The 19,666-nt window shown below is 32.1% G+C and overlaps 3 protein-coding genes across 4 annotated transcripts; 1 reads left to right on the top strand and 2 right to left on the bottom strand.

The window, feature by feature from the left end:
- Positions 1 to 258: 258 nt before the first annotated feature.
- On the top strand, positions 259 to 6,000 carry LOC107924261 (FACT complex subunit SSRP1). Its single transcript, XM_016854622.2, has 16 exons — positions 259 to 564; positions 1,688 to 1,873; positions 2,056 to 2,161; positions 2,738 to 2,874; positions 3,077 to 3,160; positions 3,248 to 3,342; positions 3,478 to 3,586; positions 3,695 to 3,781; positions 3,863 to 3,955; positions 4,066 to 4,263; positions 4,375 to 4,520; positions 4,600 to 4,747; positions 5,003 to 5,101; positions 5,197 to 5,385; positions 5,530 to 5,608; positions 5,683 to 6,000. The coding sequence occupies exons 1-16, from the start codon at positions 511 to 513 to the stop codon at positions 5,814 to 5,816; spliced, it is 1,944 nt and encodes a 647-aa protein (XP_016710111.2). The 5' UTR covers positions 259 to 510; the 3' UTR covers positions 5,817 to 6,000.
- A 1,230-nt stretch (positions 6,001 to 7,230) lies between these two features.
- LOC107923544 (pectate lyase) lies at positions 7,231 to 9,281 on the bottom strand. Its single transcript, XM_041080843.1, has 4 exons — positions 8,887 to 9,281; positions 8,103 to 8,796; positions 7,785 to 8,027; positions 7,231 to 7,696 (listed from the first exon to the last, which is right to left on the bottom strand). Exons 1-4 carry the CDS (start codon positions 9,084 to 9,086, stop codon positions 7,469 to 7,471), a joined length of 1,365 nt encoding a protein of 454 aa, XP_040936777.1. The 5' UTR covers positions 9,087 to 9,281; the 3' UTR covers positions 7,231 to 7,468.
- Positions 9,282 to 9,927: 646 nt separating this feature from the next.
- Positions 9,928 to 14,127, bottom strand: LOC107924228 (probable serine/threonine-protein kinase PIX7). Of its 2 annotated transcripts, none has more exons than XM_016854574.2 (6): positions 13,498 to 14,127; positions 12,376 to 12,710; positions 12,147 to 12,282; positions 11,844 to 11,980; positions 11,641 to 11,764; positions 9,928 to 11,061 (listed from the first exon to the last, which is right to left on the bottom strand). In XM_016854574.2, exons 1-6 carry the CDS (start codon positions 13,670 to 13,672, stop codon positions 10,541 to 10,543), a joined length of 1,428 nt encoding a protein of 475 aa, XP_016710063.2. In that variant the 5' UTR covers positions 13,673 to 14,127; the 3' UTR covers positions 9,928 to 10,540. The 2 variants fall into 2 exon arrangements, with proteins under 2 accessions (XP_016710063.2, XP_016710062.2); XM_016854573.2 differs by having other exon boundaries at positions 11,844 to 11,983; positions 13,498 to 14,088.
- Between the last annotated feature and the right edge of the window lie 5,539 nt (positions 14,128 to 19,666).

Raw genomic sequence — 19,666 nt, forward strand, 5'->3', positions numbered from 1 at the left:
GAACTCATATACTCCTGCATTAACAATAATATTTATTAACAAAATATCCATACTAATCGAGTTAAAATTAATATTCTCTTACAAAATATATATAGGGATTAATGTATTAAATAATTAATTTTTAAAAAGAAAATCAATGAAAACGACATGGCTTATATGGCCCAAAAGAGAACTTGTAACGGCCCGGAATCAGTTAAAAAAGCAATGAGCCCAATCCAATGACGAAAGTAAAAGAAGAAAACGATCCAATGGCTAAGTGGCCGAATATAATTGATCCTCTCATTCGAACAACGCTTCTAATAAACGTACCAGATTCCCCCCTTCTCTTCCTGTTTTCGCGCCATAACGGCATTGGTGCGCAGTACGCACACCCTTACCGCCTATAAATTGAGAAACCCCAACTTCACCTCTTCAGACTCGGGTTCTTATTTCCCTCTAATCTCTTCACTCGCTCACTGTCTCACGTTCATTGGGGCTCTTTGGTTTCCTCTCGGACTCGCATTGACCGGCATGACGGACGGTCATCTCTTCAACAACATCTCCCTTGGCGGTCGAGGCGGCACGGTCAGACCTCTTTCGATAGAACTTTTTTTAATCGATTACTTTGTAGTTTCATCTGTTGTTTTTAGTCTTTTCGATTTCGCTTTCTCATTTGAAATCAGTTCTAAACCCTAGTTTTCTTTATTACTACTTCTCTTCACATGACTTCTCTATGTTTAGGTTAAATGTGGGAGGAAACTCAATTGGTTCTTGCAGTTTTTATTAGTTTATTGCCTGGGGTTTCTTCCTTTTTTTTTCCTCGAGGAACCTGATTCTTTATTTTATTTTATTCCTAACATTTTATACTTTATTTCTGTTTTTTTGTTCGATATGTTTCATAGATGCTTATGTTTGATGGAATGAAATGGACTGTGGCTTTTTTTGTGTGTGTGTGTGATTGATTCGTTTAAAACCCGGATTCATTTAGGGTTTGAAGAATGCATCGTTTATGGTGAAAACTTTATGATTTTAGGTTAAGGCTTTGTTAATTGATAAAACAAAATGTGGGTTCTTTGTTCTGTTATTTTTCTCTGATTACGAATCTAGAACCCTACTAAATTTTGTAGAACCTATATTCGGTCTTTTTCTTTACTATTTAATCTGTTTTATGCTGATTATGACCTATTGTCAATGGTAATTCAACTCATTAAAGTTGGAGGGAAACCTTAACACCTGTTATAGGGAGACTATAGAGAGAACCCAGATTTCTTTAGGATTTTTTATAATAGTTATGCTTAGGGTTTATATTTCCATACATCCCTTTAATAAAACCTGGTCTTATTACATAATAGGAAACCTATTCTAGAAAGGAAATAATAAAATCACATCCTAAGCTTTAATTGGAGAATCGGAATTCATGGTTTTTAAGTTTTTCCTGACATACATTTGGCCCATAACAGCTATAGTGGAACATATGCTGCCTTCTTTTCCATGTTAAGCTTAAACATGTTGGTATTACAGTTTTTAAATTCTATATTTTATATAGTTTGCCTGGAAACAGCTGAGGAAAGTATAAACTTCTGAAGTCTTGTGGTTCTGGTCATGTTGGTATTCATTCAAGTTTTGTTTTTCCCTTTTCACTAAACCTGGAAAAAAAACAAAAAAAAAAATTGGAATCTTACATGCTCTCCACTTCATGTTCATGCAGAATCCTGGGCAGCTTAAAATTTATTCAGGAGGTATTCTATGGAAGAAACAAGGAGGCGGTAAAGCAGTAGAAGTTGACAAATCTGATATCTTAGGGGTTACATGGATGAAGGTCCCTAGGACAAATCAACTAGGTGTTAGAATCAAAGATGGATTGTACTACAAGTTCGCTGGATTCCGTGACCAGGTTAGTATTCAACTTTCTCTCAATAAGCAAATTATTTTCTCATTCTGCATGCTTAATGGTTGCCAGTAGCTCTCTTTTAACAATGGTAAATGGGAAATAATAGAAGGTTTGTATTTGTTTCCTTGGATGAGGATGCTATCAATACATGATTGTTTTTTTCTGCTGTTAATTTCTCTGTGCAGGATGTTGCCAGTTTGACCATTTTTTTTCAGAATAATTGTGGAATAACACCACAAGAAAAACAGCTTTCTGTCAGTGGTCATAACTGGGGAGAAGTCGATTTAAATGGTTGGTGAAATCTCATATTTTTCCTTCTGCTTTTAAACATATATTGGTTTCTGTTTGTAGCCATAGAAGCAGGTTACATAATGTTCTTTCAAATGTTGTGTTTTTTGCGTCCTACATCTGGTTAATCTTGCACACTTGTTATTATATTCTTGTGGATGTTTGTCATTTAAAACATTTTTCTTAGTTTTTTAAACAATTTTCCATCAATTTAGGGTTTGCAGCCTTCTTTGCTTCAGGAGTCCATTCTTAGGATATAATCGATGATCTAGTGAGGTATTGAGCACTTGAAATCAAGTTTTGGCGATTTGTTCTTTTTCAAATTTATATAGTTTTCTGTCACTACTGTTTTCCATTAGTGGATACTAGTTTTTTTTTCTTCATTAACTTTTCTTGAGTTTGCTACTTTCAAGCCACCTTTTAATTGAGATCCCTAGGTTTTTGTCATTTATCTTGGTCGTTGGATGGTTGATATTTTTCCCTTTTGGGTAGGTTTCAGATTCTGGCGTTCACCTGGTTTTTGCTATTCCACAAACAACATATTCTTGTAGTTTTAAAAGCCTTTATTTGTATTTGCAGGGAATATGCTTACCTTTGTGACTGGTTCAAAGCAAGCTTTTGAAGTGTCATTAGCTGATGTATCACAAACTCAGCTTCAAGGGAAAAACGATGTCATCTTGGAGTTCCATGTGGATGATACAACTGGAGCTAATGAGGTGTGTTTCTCACTGCTCTTCTGATTTTATTAATGTTGAAAGAAGTTTAACTCCCTCCTAATGCTTGTAAAACACCTTATTTACATGTATAACCTTTACTGATAAAGAAAATGTTTTACCTACAACAAATTTGTCCAGGAACAAGGAACACATTTGATTTTTTTATTTTTTATTTTACTAAAGTAGTTTTATTTGATGACAGAAAGATTCACTTATGGAGATAAGTTTCCACATACCCAACGCCAACACCCAATTTGTTGGTGATGAAAATCGTCCTCCTGCTCAGGTAAGTCTGTTGTCACTTCTTTATTAGGAAAATGTGAATTTACAACTAATGATTACTTCGGTGATGCTATGTACCATTACCTTCTAGGTTTTCCGTGAAAAAATCATGTCAGTGGCTGATGTTGGTACTGGAGTTGAGGAAGCTGTTGTCACTTTTGAGGGCATTGCAATCCTCACACCAAGGTAGGTCTTTCCCAAGCACATTGACATTGGGATGAAAAATCACCTAATCAGAACCAATGTGTCATTTGTGTATATTTGATTATACAATTTTGTTTTCTTCCTTTAAATGTATGACTTAGTATGCTCTTCATACAGGGGTCGGTATAGTGTTGAACTTCATCTGTCATTCTTGCGACTCCAAGGACAGGCTAATGATTTCAAAATTCAATATAGCAGTGTTGTGCGTCTTTTTTTGCTTCCAAAGGTTCAATTCTTTCACTGATATAAGATAGTAATGTTCATTGGTATAAGTGAGGCAAAATATATTTACAACCTCTTTAACATACTTTTCTATACTCTGTTTGTTTGGCAGTTCAACCAGCCTCATACTTTTGTTGTTGTTACACTGGATCCACCTATCCGTAAAGGGCAAACTTTGTACCCACATATTGTCTTGCAGGTATTGCTAGTTGTTTAGATTTGTGTTCACTGGATATACCATGAAAAGTTTTGACTTATCTTCTCCTTCATCTTTTTGCAGTTTGAAACTGATTATGTTGTTGAAAGCACCTTGTCCATAAATGAGGATCTTTTGAATACCAAGTACAAAGACAGGCTGGAACCATCTTACAAGGTAATATTTGTTTTTTTTTTCATAATATAAGCCCTTTCAAAGTGCTGAGTGCCCTTGATTTACAAGCTTGGCTTTCAAATTTACGTATATTATTATGCTTGGTAAAACAGGGACTTATTCACGAAGTTTTTACCACAATAATGCGTGGTTTATCTGGTGCCAAAGTTACCAAACCAGGAAAATTCCGTAGCTGTCAAGATGGTTATGCTGTCAAGTCTTCATTGAAAGCTGAAGATGGAGTCCTGTATCCACTTGAAAAGAGCTTCTTTTTTCTACCCAAACCTCCTACACTTATTCTTCATGAAGAGGTATAAAGTCTAATTTGCCTCCTGATTGATCTGTTGTTCTAGATGCAAATGACAGGTACCCATTTTAACTGACATGTTTGGTTATCTTTCCCTTTCTGCTCAAAATGCCAGATTGACTATGTTGAATTTGAGAGGCATGCTGCTGGTGGCTCAAATATGCATTATTTTGATCTTCTTATAAGATTAAAAACTGAGCAAGAACATTTATTTCGGAATATTCAGAGAAATGAATATCACAATTTGTTTGACTTCATCAGGTTAGGTTAATAGGTTCTTCCATTGAGTTAGTAATTCTGGTCCTTTTGGCAATTCATTAACTGCTCTTTTACCATGCAGTTCTAAGGGTTTGAAGATTATGAACCTTGGAGATGTACGAACCGCAGATGGTGTGGCTGAGATTCTTCAAAATGATGATGATGATGCAGTTGATCCACATCTTGAACGCATTAAGAACGAAGCTGGCGTGGATGAAAGTGATGAGGAGGTATTTTTTTCTTTCCCCATCTTTATTTAGGTCTTTAATATGCACATGGTTCTCTATTTTTGAAATATGCATTGATTACAATTTTCACTTGGTCATCGAGTGACCCCTAAACACATTGGTTTTAGTAGTAGTTATAGGAAAGATATCATGTTCTGTCCTTGGGGATGCATGTAAGATTGAGTAGCAACCATTCCAGATATTGACGTCTGAGCTATTAGCTTCTGGCTATCCCTATTGATGAAGTTGTAAATGCAGGATGAGGACTTTGTTATTGACAAGGACGATGGAGGTTCTCCAACTGATGATTCTGGGGAGGAAGAATCTGATGCTAGTGAAAGTGGAGATGAGAAAGAGGTAAGTCATTTTGTTCCTTCACATAGTTTATTCTTGTAAATGGAAATTGTCGACAAAGTATAATTTGGTATTGCACATTGAATTGCCAATTACAGAAACCTGCAAAAAAGGATCAAAGGAAGGAAGCTGCTGTTGCTGCAGCTGCCTCTTCTTCTAAAGAAAGTAAGAAGAAAGGTAGAGATGGACAAGATGATGGAAAGAAGAAGAAGCGGAAAAAGAAGGATCCTAATGCACCAAAGAGGGCAATGACTGGCTTCTTCTATTTTTCACAGGCGGAAAGGGAGGTGGGTCTTATATATACACACACATTTATAGTGAATAAATAGGGCAGCCAATGAACCGAAATGAGTTTCTTTTTTTCCTTCTATTTATTGTTTATTATTATTATTATTATTATTAAATTGAATGACTGAGATGATGTTTTACAGAATGTGAAGAAAAGTCATCCGGGTATACCATTTACAGAGGTGTCCAAAATACTTGGAGATAGGTGGAGAAAGTTGCCAAGTAAGTAATATGTTTGGATTTAATTTGGTTTATAAGAAGGAAGGTAAGTAAGATAACATTGTGTGTGGGTGCAGAGGAGGAGAAGGAACCATATGAAGCAAAGGCTAGGGTTGATAAAAAGCGATACGATGATGAGAAGAATGAGATGAAAGGCAATAGTAACAATCCTCAACCTATGAACATTGATTCTGGAAATGAATCCGACTGACTGACTGACTTGACTTCAAACATGCTACTTACTACGACTGTCCATCTCACTCGAAAATTTAGTGTTGCTTGCAAATTATATTTGAAAAATAAGTAAATTTAGTTTCATGAAAAGATTAACAGTGTAATTATGGTGGATCTGCATTTTAATATTTGAATTTGATTCTTAAAATTTACCAAAACAATTTTATATCTTTTGACGAAACGAAATAAGTTCCATTTGGCATCTGAACTATGACATAGAAGTGTACAAAATATAACAGAGAAAGAAATGGCTTTCCAACAGTACGTCAGTACCTCACGATGCCGTATTTCAAGCTTGGTAATTGGAGATTTGAATTTAGAAGTACTAAAGATGGCCCTGCAACTCGTCTTAATGGAACGCCTACCTAGATGCTAAAACAGTAAGCTAAAAAAAACTAAAAGCTCTAAACCATCATGAAAGTCGTTACCATGACCCCAAGTCTGAGACGTAAGTGGGAGGGCAAAGGCAAAGCTGCCATTAATGTGTTTTGAGTCATGGTAGTGATGCACAAGAGTTGAGTGTGGTGATGGGTTTAGCTGAGATGTGAGAAAGAGTATAGTATCGTATAGAGGTGTGATCCACGATTTAATCAGCACTGAGCATAGAAATTAAGTTTGTTTTAGGGTTGGGACCTTATCAAATTTTTTAAATTGGGTTTATTCCCATGTTAACTATCATTTTTTGTGTGTGATCTACTGTATATTGATCTCGTATTGATATTTTTTCATTCATAAATTGTTAATTGTTGTTTAAAGAGAGTTAATGAAAAAGATAGAGAGAAAAAAAGTAAACACAATATTTAACATGATGTCGAATGCATGATATAAATCAAAGAATAATTTCTTTTTAATTTTCTTTTATTATGTTTAATAAAAACTTAAATCTAAATACTTTTGAAGCCAATTCTTTTAAAGCAAAATAAATAAAAAATAAATTATGAAATTAAAATGTATATTGATTTATGAATTGACTGCTACATAGTTATGGTGATTTGAAATCTATATCTTATTATTTAAGTTTGATAATGTTTTCTTTACAAAACGATAGGCTCAAGTAGTTTATGGCTTGATAGATTATTTACAAAATGATATAAGCATTTCAACACACTTAAGTTAATATTTTTTTACATTGATAATAATATTTGTACTAATTAAATTACTTTAATTTTTATTTTTTTTAATTCTAGGGTAGATACTGTTGTTGAAGGTAATATATTTTGTTATGGAACCTATCTTCTGTTACTATCTGAGTTGTTGCTCACATAAATTTATTTTGATTCCATGACTAACTAAATACCATCTATACCCAAATTTAATGCCAAGATTTCGGACAAGGAAGACGGTTGCTATTTTTCTATCTAAATTTTAAATGAAAGAACCGCATGCATAGATTATTCTTGACAATGATGAAAATTTTATTTTTTTTGAAAAATATTACTAGCAAAAGTCTAAAATGAAATGCAAGAAATAAAAATTGCAGTAAGTCTTAAAAAACTGTACACCCGCAACCAAACCCGGCGGGTAGTCAGTCTGTCATCATCTATATTTACAAATAAGAGATTTTCTATTCTCCATCATCTTCATATTAAAAATTAATAAAGGAAATGTATAGACTCCACTGTTAGAAATCTAACACTTGTTCCCCTTTTCGCAGTCAAGAGCCCCAGCAAAACGGGTGAGTCTTCTCACAAATGTTGCTGGCTTGGCTTTGATCATCTGCATCTTGGTGAAGTCAAACTGGGGAGATTTATCCGGCCCCGATTTTGTAAAACGGGCTCCGTTCAACAACAAATCTCCTTCCGATCTCCATACCCACTTGCTCCATTCCGACTGGGGTGCATAGTTCCTGTTCGTTATCTGCACGTACATTATATGGAATTGGATTATTGCTTAACTATACTAAACTGGGATTCATATTATCATGTTGCGGGTTCAGTATATACACCTCTTTGGCTTTGGGATCGTCTGGAGCAATGAACCTATTACCTTGGCTGATAATGGTGGGATGCATGCTACCCCCAATTGCATACATTTTCCAATGTGTGTAATCATTGTTAACAACATGAAAGAATCCCCACCTGCATCTCGGCATTCTTTGTATCAGTTCTTTCCCAAAATGGTTGAATGCAACTGTGACTTGCATTAGTTTATCTCTTTCGTAGGTGTCACTTGCACCCAGTAGTATCACCTGAACATCAATCCATTATCATTTGTTGTTGAGAAATATTGCAAGGTAAAAGAAGAAGAAAATATATGTATTTACATCGTTATGGTGGGTGAAATGGCAGTTTGAGATTGTGATGGCAGTGGAACCTTGGATAGCATCAATGAGTCCATCTTGACACTCCGACATGGAAAGGTGATCGAGCCAAATGTTTGTGGATCCGAAGATGTTAATGCCATCCCCATCACCCGTTGTCCTCAATCCTATATGATCCACTGAGTCCCTGATTAGGCCAGCCTTGCTTGGACCAATGTGATGAATATGAATGCTATGGATGATGACATCGTCCACGAATTGAAGTGTGATGCCAGCTCCATGCGCGATATGAACGTTGGCTCCACGACCGTCGATCGTCTTCTTGCTTTGGACAATGAGCTCACGTGATAATTTGATGTGCATGTCATGAGCGAAAATGATCCACAATGGCCTTTTCTGGATGACGGCAAAACGTAAAGTTCCGGGTTTAGGATTGACCGGGTCATCATCGGAATTATCAGTAACCTCATAGTATTTCCCTTTCTCTCCTCCTTCGGTTCGGTGGCCAAAACCAATCACGCATTGCGTCAGCCTCTTACGGTTCTCGGCCCAGTCAGGTCTGCATCGCCAACACCTGTCGATGGGGTTTGTGGCCATGCATGGACCCGTGTACTTTTTGTGTTTGCCCCTCAAGTTCCTCCTATCTTCACTACCCTCCAAATCCTTGGTTTTGTTACTTTTATTTGCAACAAGAGCCCTGAACCAAGTTGCCCATCACATACGATTTAATTATAACATATATGACCCACATATCAAGATTAAAGAAGTTTATATAAATAAGAATTACTTGTGAACATTCTCATTGAATTTACTGGTGACATTTTCTGGGCTTGGTTCGTAAGCTGCCAGAGTGTTCTTCCATGCCTGATCGGCACGTCGCTTCCATACGTCGTCAAAATCAGCAATATTACCACCACCACCCCATAGTGTCGGAATTAGTGTGGCAAATGAAAACAGGAAAACCAGTTGGGCCTTTGTTATTTTCATTTTTGTTTCTCTCTAATCTTTGTTTTGTTTTGTGTTGTGTTGGAAATTTAAACAGGGCCTAGTAACTAAAGTTTTGAATCCCAGTTTACACCAGTAAAAAAGGGTGAAAACCTGAATATCTAAAGCTCTGAGCTGCTAAGTGCCAACTTTTGAAGGTTGGCCAAGCCCTTTTGGTTATTTAGAAATGTATGTGGAAATTCAACACCTTCCATTCCTGGGTGTAATTAAAGCTTCTATGCTAACTGTATATTTCTAAAATTAGCGCGTAGAGAATGGGCAACCCTGCATCTTCCTCCCAATATATTCCAAACCACACATCCTCCACAAAACGCTCAAAATTGGTACGCATCCACCTTTTCAATTTCTGTTTCAGTAAGGATAGGAGATATGGGTTCTCTATCTACAACACTTTACAGGAGATAATGCCATGCATTTAAGCACCAACTTAACATTACTTGATTCTGTGGAACATTGAATCCCACCATAAACTGTTATTATATGTGGTTATACTTTCAATTTCATCTTACTTTAATATTTATATTAAAAATTAAACTCACCATATTATTAATCAGATTACCATACTCTAAAATGAAGTAAATTTGTTAAAAACTTTTTTTGGGGGATTTTATATAATGTTTTTATCTCTTGCTTAGGGTTTTTTGGATCCATAAAAGAATGTATGTTTTATTTCTTTACGAGAACCTAAATGCTGATTTTAGTTGTTTTGGTTGGCAAAAATCTCGATGGTGCACTCGTTGTGTGAAATTATGTTAATTGCTGTAGAGCCTACGTGTTAAGACATTTATCTATGTACACTCAAACAGGATTGTACGAGTATTAGTAGAACCAATAAAGCCTATAGTCTGATAATGGAGAATAAGAGTTGCAACAACAGCAGCCAATGAGTTTTGTTATGTAAAAAGGACTCGCCTCCACCCAATTTTTTCATACAATCAATTCTAAGAAGTGACCGAGTTTGAATCATGGCATCTGCAATCCTCCTGATTCCGGCCTCTTGTATACATACAACAACCACAATAACCAAGAACAAAAATAAAAAGGGATCATTTTGTACAACAATAACGGAGGGTAAATGTGAGGGGTACTCCTTTCCTCTTTCACCGGCCAACCAACTGTGCCTGTCATCCTTGCCCTCATCGGCATGCCAACAAGAATACAGTTCATTACTCCGGTGTAACACAAATATCCCCGAATGTGCCCGAGAAAGGTACAAGATAGTAATGAAGGAATGAGAAAATAAAGAGACTGGCTTCCTTCAGCTCAATGAACTCACCATTATGGCTTGATCAGTTCTACTGCTACAGTGCAACAGTGATATATAATAAAACAATCATTGTCGAAGAGGCACTCTCTATTTGGAGTTGATTATGCAGTCTAAAGATGCGGATATGGACACGACCAAATTCTAAATATCAACATACAGAAGTTTGAACCTATGGTTCTTTTGCTTTAGGCTTTGGTGACGGAGGATGTTGGTGAAATGGAGAAGCCTGAGGACCATTCAAACTGGATAAACTCCTCATAGGTTGTCCGTTCCTCGTTACGAATCCTGCCTGCACTCTTATGCCATTTTTGGCAGTTATGTTGGAGGACCTAGACCGATCGGATTGCATAGATTGGAAGTAATAGGAGGAGCTGGCCATATCATTAAGGTTTGGAAGGGGCTTTAGAGTTTCAACAACTTCACTCATCCGAGGTCTGGCTTTGGGATCTCGGCTAAGACATTGGGCAGCCAGCTGGGCTGCTTTCAATGCACCTTTGACAGAAAAATGCCCTTCAAGACGAGGATCTAAAATCCGGAAGAACCTTCTCTTGTCTCCTAGATGCGGTCTCGCCCATTCCACAAGATTGTGTTCCCCATTTGGTCGGTTTTTGTCCATGGACCTCCGGCCAGTCAACATCTCAAGTAAAACTACTCCAAAGCTATACACGTCACTCTTTGATGTCAAATGTCCTAATTAATAACAGTATTAGATTTATGTAACCAAAGGTCTATAAGACAAAAGAAGCTTTGCAACTCTAAGGCTTTGCTTGGTAGAGTGGAAAAAAAAAATGGAAGGATGGAAAATTGAAGTGGTAGAAAACTAAAAGGATGGATAAGATAATTTTTCTTTCCACAGGTGTGCTTGGTAGGAAAGATGGAAAAATTGAAAAAAATGTATAAAATTTTCTTTCTGTCAATTGCTTGGTAGAGTTGAAAAATGGAAGGAAAGAAAACAAAACATTTGAAAAATGTTGAACTAACATACACATCTCTCTCGTTTTTTCGTCTTTCCAACTTGGAAAAATTAGTTTTTATGCATTAGGATGGGCAACGGTCATCCTTACTATTTTCTTTCCTCTCATTTTTCTTCTCAACCAAGCACACCCTAAATGTTATAAAATGAAAACCAAATAATAAATTACAATCTTAGCAGAAAAAACAAATTCTTGAAAAATTGATATGCAGTTTGATTAATACAAACACATACCAAAGAAAGCTGGAGACAAGGGAAACCAATTTCGGAAAGAAAGCAGGAATTTTACCACATACCAGTCATTACATATTCTGGTGCAGCGTAGCCATATGTTCCCATAACTCGAGTAGACACATGAGTTTTATCTCCTTCTGGACCATCTTTTGCCAATCCAAAATCAGAGAGTTTGGCATTGTAATCCTGATATTGGTAACCATTTTATAAGAAGAAAAATAAAATTAGGTAGGGAACATAGTATTTTTCTGTCTCAGCTACATACCGCATCTAACAAGATATTAGACGTTTTAAAATCACGATATATCACAGGTCTTTCTGCTTCTTCATGAAGAAAGGCTAGACCCTTCGCAGCACCAAGTGCAATTTTCATTCTAATAGACCAAGGAAGTGGCAGGGACCCTTCTGTGCAAAAAGTGGTTATTACCAGAGAAAATTAAACATCGGTCAACCATGTACTTGCAAATGCATAAGGCACAAAACAATGCTAATAAACCATAGTATCCGATATTTCATCCCAACTATAATCCGCGCTAAAGGTATTGTGAAACAAAAGGCGAATACATACTTCTGAAGAGGTGGTTCTCCAAACTTCCTCGTGGCATAAACTCATATACCAGTAATCTGTGATCATCTTCAATACAGTAACCAACCAATTTAACCAAATTAGGATGGAGGAGGTTACCGAGATAATCCACTTCAGCCTGACATACGAGGCAAAACATAATTTAATACAAAAGATTACAAAAAGGAACACTATTCAGAGAAAGACAACAACATAGATTCAGATGTCAAACCAGCCATTCTTTGTGACCCTGAAGTCCGTCAATGTTTAGGGTTTTTACAGCAACCGTAAGCCCAGTACCAGGTTTTACGGGAGCAGTTCCGTTCTCTTCAATCCAACCTTTGAAGACACAACCAAACCCACCCTCACCGAGAAGACTTTCGGGTCTGAAATTTCTAGTCGCTAATTTAAGGTCAATAAATGTGAACTTCCAAAGCTGTGAAGCAACTCTCAGTTCCTCACTGAATTTTGGTGTGGATGAAGCACTTCCACCATTGCTTGTGGTCGTAGAAGACACTAGAACAACTGGTTGATCTCCGCTGCTCTCTTTTGTAGGTTCACTTTCCGCTGAATTTGTACAAAGACCAAGGCAGTAAGCTTAACGGTTATGAAACAATCATCAAAAATAGCAACTATCATATGCCATTTTATTTAGATATGCATTTCTAGTGTCCCTTAAAAGGATCTATCCTTTTCACTCGACTTTAACTTCTATATGCTAGATATCCAATCTTTTGCTTTGATGCAGGGAGTCACATTTGTTATCGACCAAGCCATTTTTCAGCTAAGGAAAATGCAGAGAACATTTTCCAAAAATCATTTTTTAATAAAACAAAATCTAAATGTTTCAAGAATTGTATCAAGGCTTCTTATTATATGCCTTTGCAAAAATGATAAGAGGAAGAAAAGTAGTTTCTTTCAACTAGTTAACATCATTCAGCAGATCCTTACCATTTGGTAATGATGGATTAAAAAAAACATTCATCCATTACCATGCAAAAACATAATATATACACCCAAGCATAACATGTTAGAAAACCATTCAATGTCTAAGAATCTCCATTTTCTTTTACTTTCTAAACATTTTTAAACCCTCATAAGCATTAAAACATATATCACTAAATTTATTTTTTTTAATTAAGATGATAAAAGAAATACAAAATCCTTTTGGTAATTTATTCTCACCCAAAGTACTTGGCTATAGTCTTAAAATTCTCTATGCTAAAATTTCTCCTAAATATTCTCAACAAATGATCACATCCTTTACCTCAATCCATAGGGGCAATATATATATATATAAAGAAATTTGAAGATTAACAAGTATAAAATAAAGGAGAAGGGAAGAGAACGTTACCATAATGAGTGCCTGTTCTTCCACTCACAGAGTTATCAACTCTTGATCTTGAAGACATGCAACTTCCGATAAACCTTAATTTAACCCAACATCCTGTTTCTTCTTCCTCTCCATCTTTCTTCTTCCTTGATGAATTTTCCTCCACTACTTCCCTAGATTGATGACCAAAACCCATCCTTTCTATAACTGATCTATATTTCCTCAAAAAAGAAACATGCTTTCAACAACCCCAACATTTTTAATCACACAACATAAAAGGAAAACACAGAACCCATCCCAAAACACCTCAAAGCAAGTGATTTCAGGTAATCAAATTCATAAAGAACCCCCCCCCCCCAAAAAAATAGATCTTATGGTGGTGGTAATCAATCACCAAGACCCAAATTATGAAATTTAGTCAAAAGGAAGGTTTTGAGAAAGAGAAAGACAAAGGAGGGGACTCTCCGCTTGAGAAAGAGGGAAAGTGTTCAACAAAGGGCAGTTTGAAACAGATAAAAGGGGCAGCTTGGGCTGGAGAGAGAGAGAGAGAAATATACAAATGTGAAGAAAAGGAAATATAAATCATTTTCTTGCTGTTAACTAACAACAGTAACCTTAGCATATTCCAATTTCCAAACCAAATATATAACATAATCATGTGTTAGAAAAGGAACATGGAAGTGGATATACTTAAAAAGATTTTGTTTTGTTTAATGTTTTGTCTTGCTTGGCTTAAGATTATTTTACATATCTTGTAAAGATAAAGATACATCGAATTCCATTGAAACTGTACCACGTTTTCTTCTTGCTGGTTTTTTATTTGGTTATAATTTAAGATAAAAACGTATATATTTAAATAATATTCTATTTTAATAATTAATTTATTCATTATATTGATTATATTAAAATAATTGGATTTGAGGAGGTGGATTAAAGAATTAATGGTTCTGAAAATGAAATAATTTGGAGATAGAAATAAAAGATCTTCTAGAGAAAAAATTTTGCCTCTTTCAATAGAATTTAGGTAAAAGTATAATTGAGATGTTCGTATTATGAATTAAAATATATTTTATTTTTTATTTAAAAATAGAAAAGTTAATTTTTATATATTAAATTAAAAAGTAAATTGATTTTTTTTATTAAATAATTCATCCGTTTACATGGTTAAAAACTAGTGTGACGAACAAAATAATCAGATAGTGATATATGACATGTTACGTGTACCTCACAGTGACATACAAAGACTATTTTTAACAAAAGAAGTTAATGTAATTTTTAACAAAAAAATCAATTTTCTCTTTAATCTAATGTGTAGAAACTAATTTACATTTTTTTAATAAATAAGACAATGTAATTTGAATATTAATACAAAGGTCTCCATATACTTTTGCTTAGAATCAATTACTACTCGTTATTTTTATTTTTAATTATTATTTTTAACATATTAGCTCCTCTAGTTAGTTGGTTAATTAATAATAATTTTATCATTAAGTTCGGGCTTGCTTCCTCTTCTAAACACATTTGTATTTTTTATTTTATGTTGTTTCAAGTTTTTTATTTTTAATTAATAACTCTTTTATTTATAAAATCAAATAATTATTTCTAAATATCATTATTTTTAGTAAATATAATTTTTATATGTATAATATTTATTTCTCAATTCATATAATGAGTGTAGTAAATTTTAGTATTATATATTTTTGTATGTGTATTTGAAATAATTAATTAAAATATTTCACATATAAAAATAGTTGAAATATCATACCTAATGTAAATAGAAAACAATGAAATTTGAAATAATTATTTTATTTTATAATATTAAGAATCACCATACCCACAATATAAGTGGAGAAAATAAATATTTGACATATAAATATTATATATAAAGAAAAAAGTATCAAAAAAATTAGTTGACATTTTTAAAAAATAAAATATATTTAACATAATAACAAATATCAATTTTATCATAAATATATATTTTTATTATATAATTTACAATAATTATTTGATTTTATAAATAAAAGAGTTCATAGTTAAAAAGATAAATTAAAAAAAATTTCGAAAAAAATACATTTATTAATTAAATACATTAATTAAAAAAAACTCGAATCAGCATGAAATAAAAAATATAAATGTATTTAGAATAGGAATCAAACTTGAGACTCAAATATGTATCAAAAAGTTAAAAAGTGCACATTGTAGGACACGTTTTCACTTCTTTCTTCAAAATCGATCTATTTTCCTAAATATCTAAAAATTGACCCAAAATCTAATTTTTTTTAAAATAACAATTTTATCAAATTCTGCCATTAAGTTATTTAGAAATGAAAAAATATATCAAATAATATATAATTTTTATATTTATATTAAAGGGATCTTAAAATTATTTTTTACCCATAAATACTCCATTATGTTCTTTTTTAATTTAATATTGTAAAGCATGTATTATAATTTATTCATCAGTATAGTTTTAGTATATATGAATTTTATGGTATAAATAATGTATAAAAAGTATATATAATCTTTGGATATTGAGATATAATTTTAAGGTTTTTATCATCAAACAAGCTCGGGTTGGTTTGAATTTATATTAATTAATTTTACTTATATTTGATGTTTAATTTAATTATGAAACATGCAAATGTTAATATCAATTTGTTTTTTATTATTTTTAAATAGTGAAATTAGTTATTTAAGAGAACTAAATTTAACTTGATCCAAACTTTAAAAAAAAATCAAGTCACGCTCAAATTAAATTAATCCATAAATATTTTTAAATTAAACTTCCACCTTATATAAATTATGCATGGATTCTTAAATTACATTTTATTTTAACCTTATCTAAATTTATTTTATTTTAATTCTTTAACATATATTACTTAAAAAGAAACTTTTCCATGGAGGTAAAATTTGTGATAAAATGTTTCTTTTTTTTTTCCATAATATTAAAAGGAAAAACAAACATACAGTAGGGAGTTTAGTAGACACCAAGTAGTAATAACACTCCTTAAAAGGATAAATTTTTAATTCATGCTTTTATGATTTATAACATTTTAAATTAATAATAATAAAATTACACTTTAACATCCAAAATAATTAAAATTTAATTTAATATTTTAAAATTCTAAAAATATAAAATATTAAAATAATAAAATTACACTTTACTATAAAAATATATATACAATTTAATTTTTATCCGAATTTTTTTAAAAAAAGAAACAAATACAGTGAAAGACAAAAACCACCGTCACTTTCTTTGGTGTGTTTGATGCCCAACTAAACAGTGCTTAAATTTCTTTCCCATCCTCACACGCTATTTAGTGGAATTACAAATCACAACTTAAAAAGGCTATATCCCTTTTTAATCTTCTCACTATTTTTTTTCCATTTTCCCCGATTCCTAAACTCAATTTTTCCTACTTTAAAACATACAACATTATTATATATTATTAATAAATGAGACATTGGCTATGGTAATAACAATTGAGATAATCTCAACACAAACCAATCCAATTCGATTATGAATAAATCTAATTTTAAGAAAATAAGTAGGATTGGAATGGTTGAATTTTGAAAAAGGAGGATTATCTAATAGGTGTGCCACCCATTAGTGAAGGTGCGGTTGGTATGCCAACATCTACAACCAGTTTCACACTTTTCATCAAAATTTTTGGGTATATTAATATATATATTAAGAGTTAAATTATATTTTATATATATGTTAAATTAAAATTTAAATTAATATTTTTTATTAAAAAAATTATATAATTTTACTGTTTAAAACTGACATAATTAATGAAATAAACTAAATAATAAGACGTGATATGCCATGCGTACCTTATATTGACGTACAATGATCAACTTTTAACGGTAAAAATGGATGAAAATTTTAACTGAATGACTATTTTGCTCTTTAATCAAATATATAATGACTAATTTATCTTTTTTTAATAAAAATAATAAAATACAATCTAAAACCCTAATATAAGAACCTTCATGATACTTTGCCAAACTTTTACTAATTTTTTTTATTCGATTATATTTATTTGAGTGAACTGTAATATTTTATGCTTTATTTCTATAATTTGTGCAGAGTCAAATACATTTCTTTAAGCATATCTTCTTCTTCTTTTTCTTTTATTCATGAAAATTTATTTATTCATGAAACGATTCTTAGTGTAGTTTCATTAATTTATCATTTAACAGATTTGACTTGATACCGGTTCATGAAACTATAATTTAATGATAGTTTTATTAAGAAAATTGTAATGTTTGCTACTACAAGTTTTAATAAATAAAATATATTATAAATATCATGTGATGGCTTGATGGGTAAAGGTATTCATCGTTAATTTTTTAAACTTTACCTTATTTATTGTAATTTACCAAAAAAAATATATATTCCCATATATTAAATAGCGAATAACAATGAATTTAATTTATATATAATTTTGTTATTTAGATATTTTAAAATAAATTATTCTAAATATTATATTTGTCGTTTTAAGACTGTCTTCCATTACCATAATCACATGCATGAAAATCTGAGTGACTTTGCCATTATTATTGGATAATAATACTAATAATAAAATAAAAGAGGCCTACAAATTAGACTTGTCTATGGCCTATGGTTTGGCTAATGGTCTAATTTATATGAGTCCAGTTTTAGATTAAAAAACTTTAATTTGGCAATAAAATATAATATTTTAAAGTTTATTAATAAAAATTTGATAAATTAAATCAAATCCAGTTCAAACCTTAACTCAGCCTAACCATATATGATATATGATATAAGCTACAAATTAACAGTAAGTTATGCAAAAGCTTTAATTATAGATACATATATATTTAATCACATAATTGGTTTGTCTATTAGTAAACTTTTTCAAACCTCATCTGCCCTTTTCTGTCAGCTGCCAAATAGTGAAAAACAAATCATGCTAAACATGAGCAAACGTATTTTAATTATAATTAGTATCAGATACTAAGATAAACTATTTAGGTTGTCATCTAACTTATTAATAAGTTTTATTTTGATCATCAAATTTTAAAAAATTTAATTTCATCACTATTATTTTTAACATTTAAAATTTTAGTTACCTGCATACTTAATAAAAAGCTGACACGAACCTTTAATTTTCGGCCTAATATATTTAAGTCTTTAATGTTTATTCATTTTATCAACTTGATGTTAAATATAAATTTAACAACTTTAACCCTCGATGTTTATAATATTTGTCATTTAGTCATAATCTAAAAAATTTAATAAATTAACCCTGAACATTTATAAAATTTATTAATTTAATTTAATTCTAAAAAAAATGCATATTAGAATTGAATTTATTATTAGGGGAATAAAAAAAAAGTTTTTAGCTGCTTAGATTTACTCATTAACTGTATTTTTATTAACTCCCTGGTTCCCATCTATATATGGAAAAAATCTCTTATTCTAATTTTTTTGGGGATTGATTACATGACCGGATGCTTGAACGTTGCTCCCCTTGCAATACTGATTTTCTTCAAGTTGGCTGCTCATTGCACTAATCATAGTCGTTGCTGCTGCTCCGTTCACCGACCGCAGCAGTTGTTTGAAATCATTTTGTTGCTATTTGCTGTTACGTGGCTGTCTTATATGCAACCTGCTGATAGTATTAAGCTTTCGTCATTTAACATCTGCTGCTGCAACTTATGGTCACCGCTAGACTTATTGATAGGTTGGGATATTTATGTCGATTCGAAAGTTAGTCTGAAATATAAAAGAATTTGAATAAAAATATAGGTTCAAAAAATGAGCTTGAATAAAAAAATAAGATTCGTTTAAAAAATAGGTTGGGTGTCGAGTAATGCATTTTTGGTCCGAGCACGGCTGGTCCGGCCTGAATTCACTAAAGGACAAAAAAAATTGTTTTTTAATATTATTTTCTTATTGTTTTCTCCTTATTTTGCTACCATTTTACTATTTTGTTGTTATTATTTGGATATTGTATAAAACTTATTTTATTGTTAATTTTGTTATTATTTTAAAGACATTTGTTAATTTTGTTATTATTTTAGAGGCATTTGCTTGTTAAGTTGTATTTATATTAGTGTTATTTAAGTATACAAATTTTTTTAAATTTATTTTTAATTTGTCGGGAAATATTTATTTTGATATTTTTAGTATTTTTGATGTATTATATATTTTTTAAAA

This window comes from Gossypium hirsutum, chromosome A11 (genome assembly GCF_007990345.1).
Source record: "Gossypium hirsutum isolate 1008001.06 chromosome A11, Gossypium_hirsutum_v2.1, whole genome shotgun sequence".
NCBI lineage: Eukaryota > Viridiplantae > Streptophyta > Magnoliopsida > Malvales > Malvaceae > Gossypium > Gossypium hirsutum.

Bases quoted from the DNA above. Each gene is read 5' to 3' on its own strand.
- LOC107923544 (XM_041080843.1), bottom strand. From the start codon at position 9,086: ATGAAAATAACAAAGGCCCAACTGGTTTTCCTGTTTTCATTTGCCACA. The intron at 8,028-8,102 runs GTAAATACATAT...ATTGATGTTCAG, and splicing joins ATTTCACCCACCATAACGAT to GTGATACTACTGGGTGCAAG. The intron at 7,697-7,784 runs GTGTATATACTG...ATGTACGTGCAG, and splicing joins ACGATCCCAAAGCCAAAGAG to ATAACGAACAGGAACTATGC.
- LOC107924228 (XM_016854573.2), bottom strand. From the start codon at position 13,672: ATGGGTTTTGGTCATCAATCTAGGGAAGTAGTGGAGGAAAATTCATCA. The intron at 12,283-12,375 runs GTTTGACATCTG...CTCGTATGTCAG, and splicing joins AGGGTCACAAAGAATGGCTG to GCTGAAGTGGATTATCTCGG. The intron at 11,062-11,640 runs GTATGTGGTAAA...GTTATTAATTAG, and splicing joins ACCAGAATATGTAATGACTG to GACATTTGACATCAAAGAGT.
- LOC107924261 (XM_016854622.2), top strand. From the start codon at position 511: ATGACGGACGGTCATCTCTTCAACAACATCTCCCTTGGCGGTCGAGGC. The intron at 3,343-3,477 runs GTAGGTCTTTCC...CTCTTCATACAG, and splicing joins ATTGCAATCCTCACACCAAG to GGGTCGGTATAGTGTTGAAC. The intron at 5,609-5,682 runs GTAAGTAATATG...GTGTGGGTGCAG, and splicing joins TAGGTGGAGAAAGTTGCCAA to AGGAGGAGAAGGAACCATAT.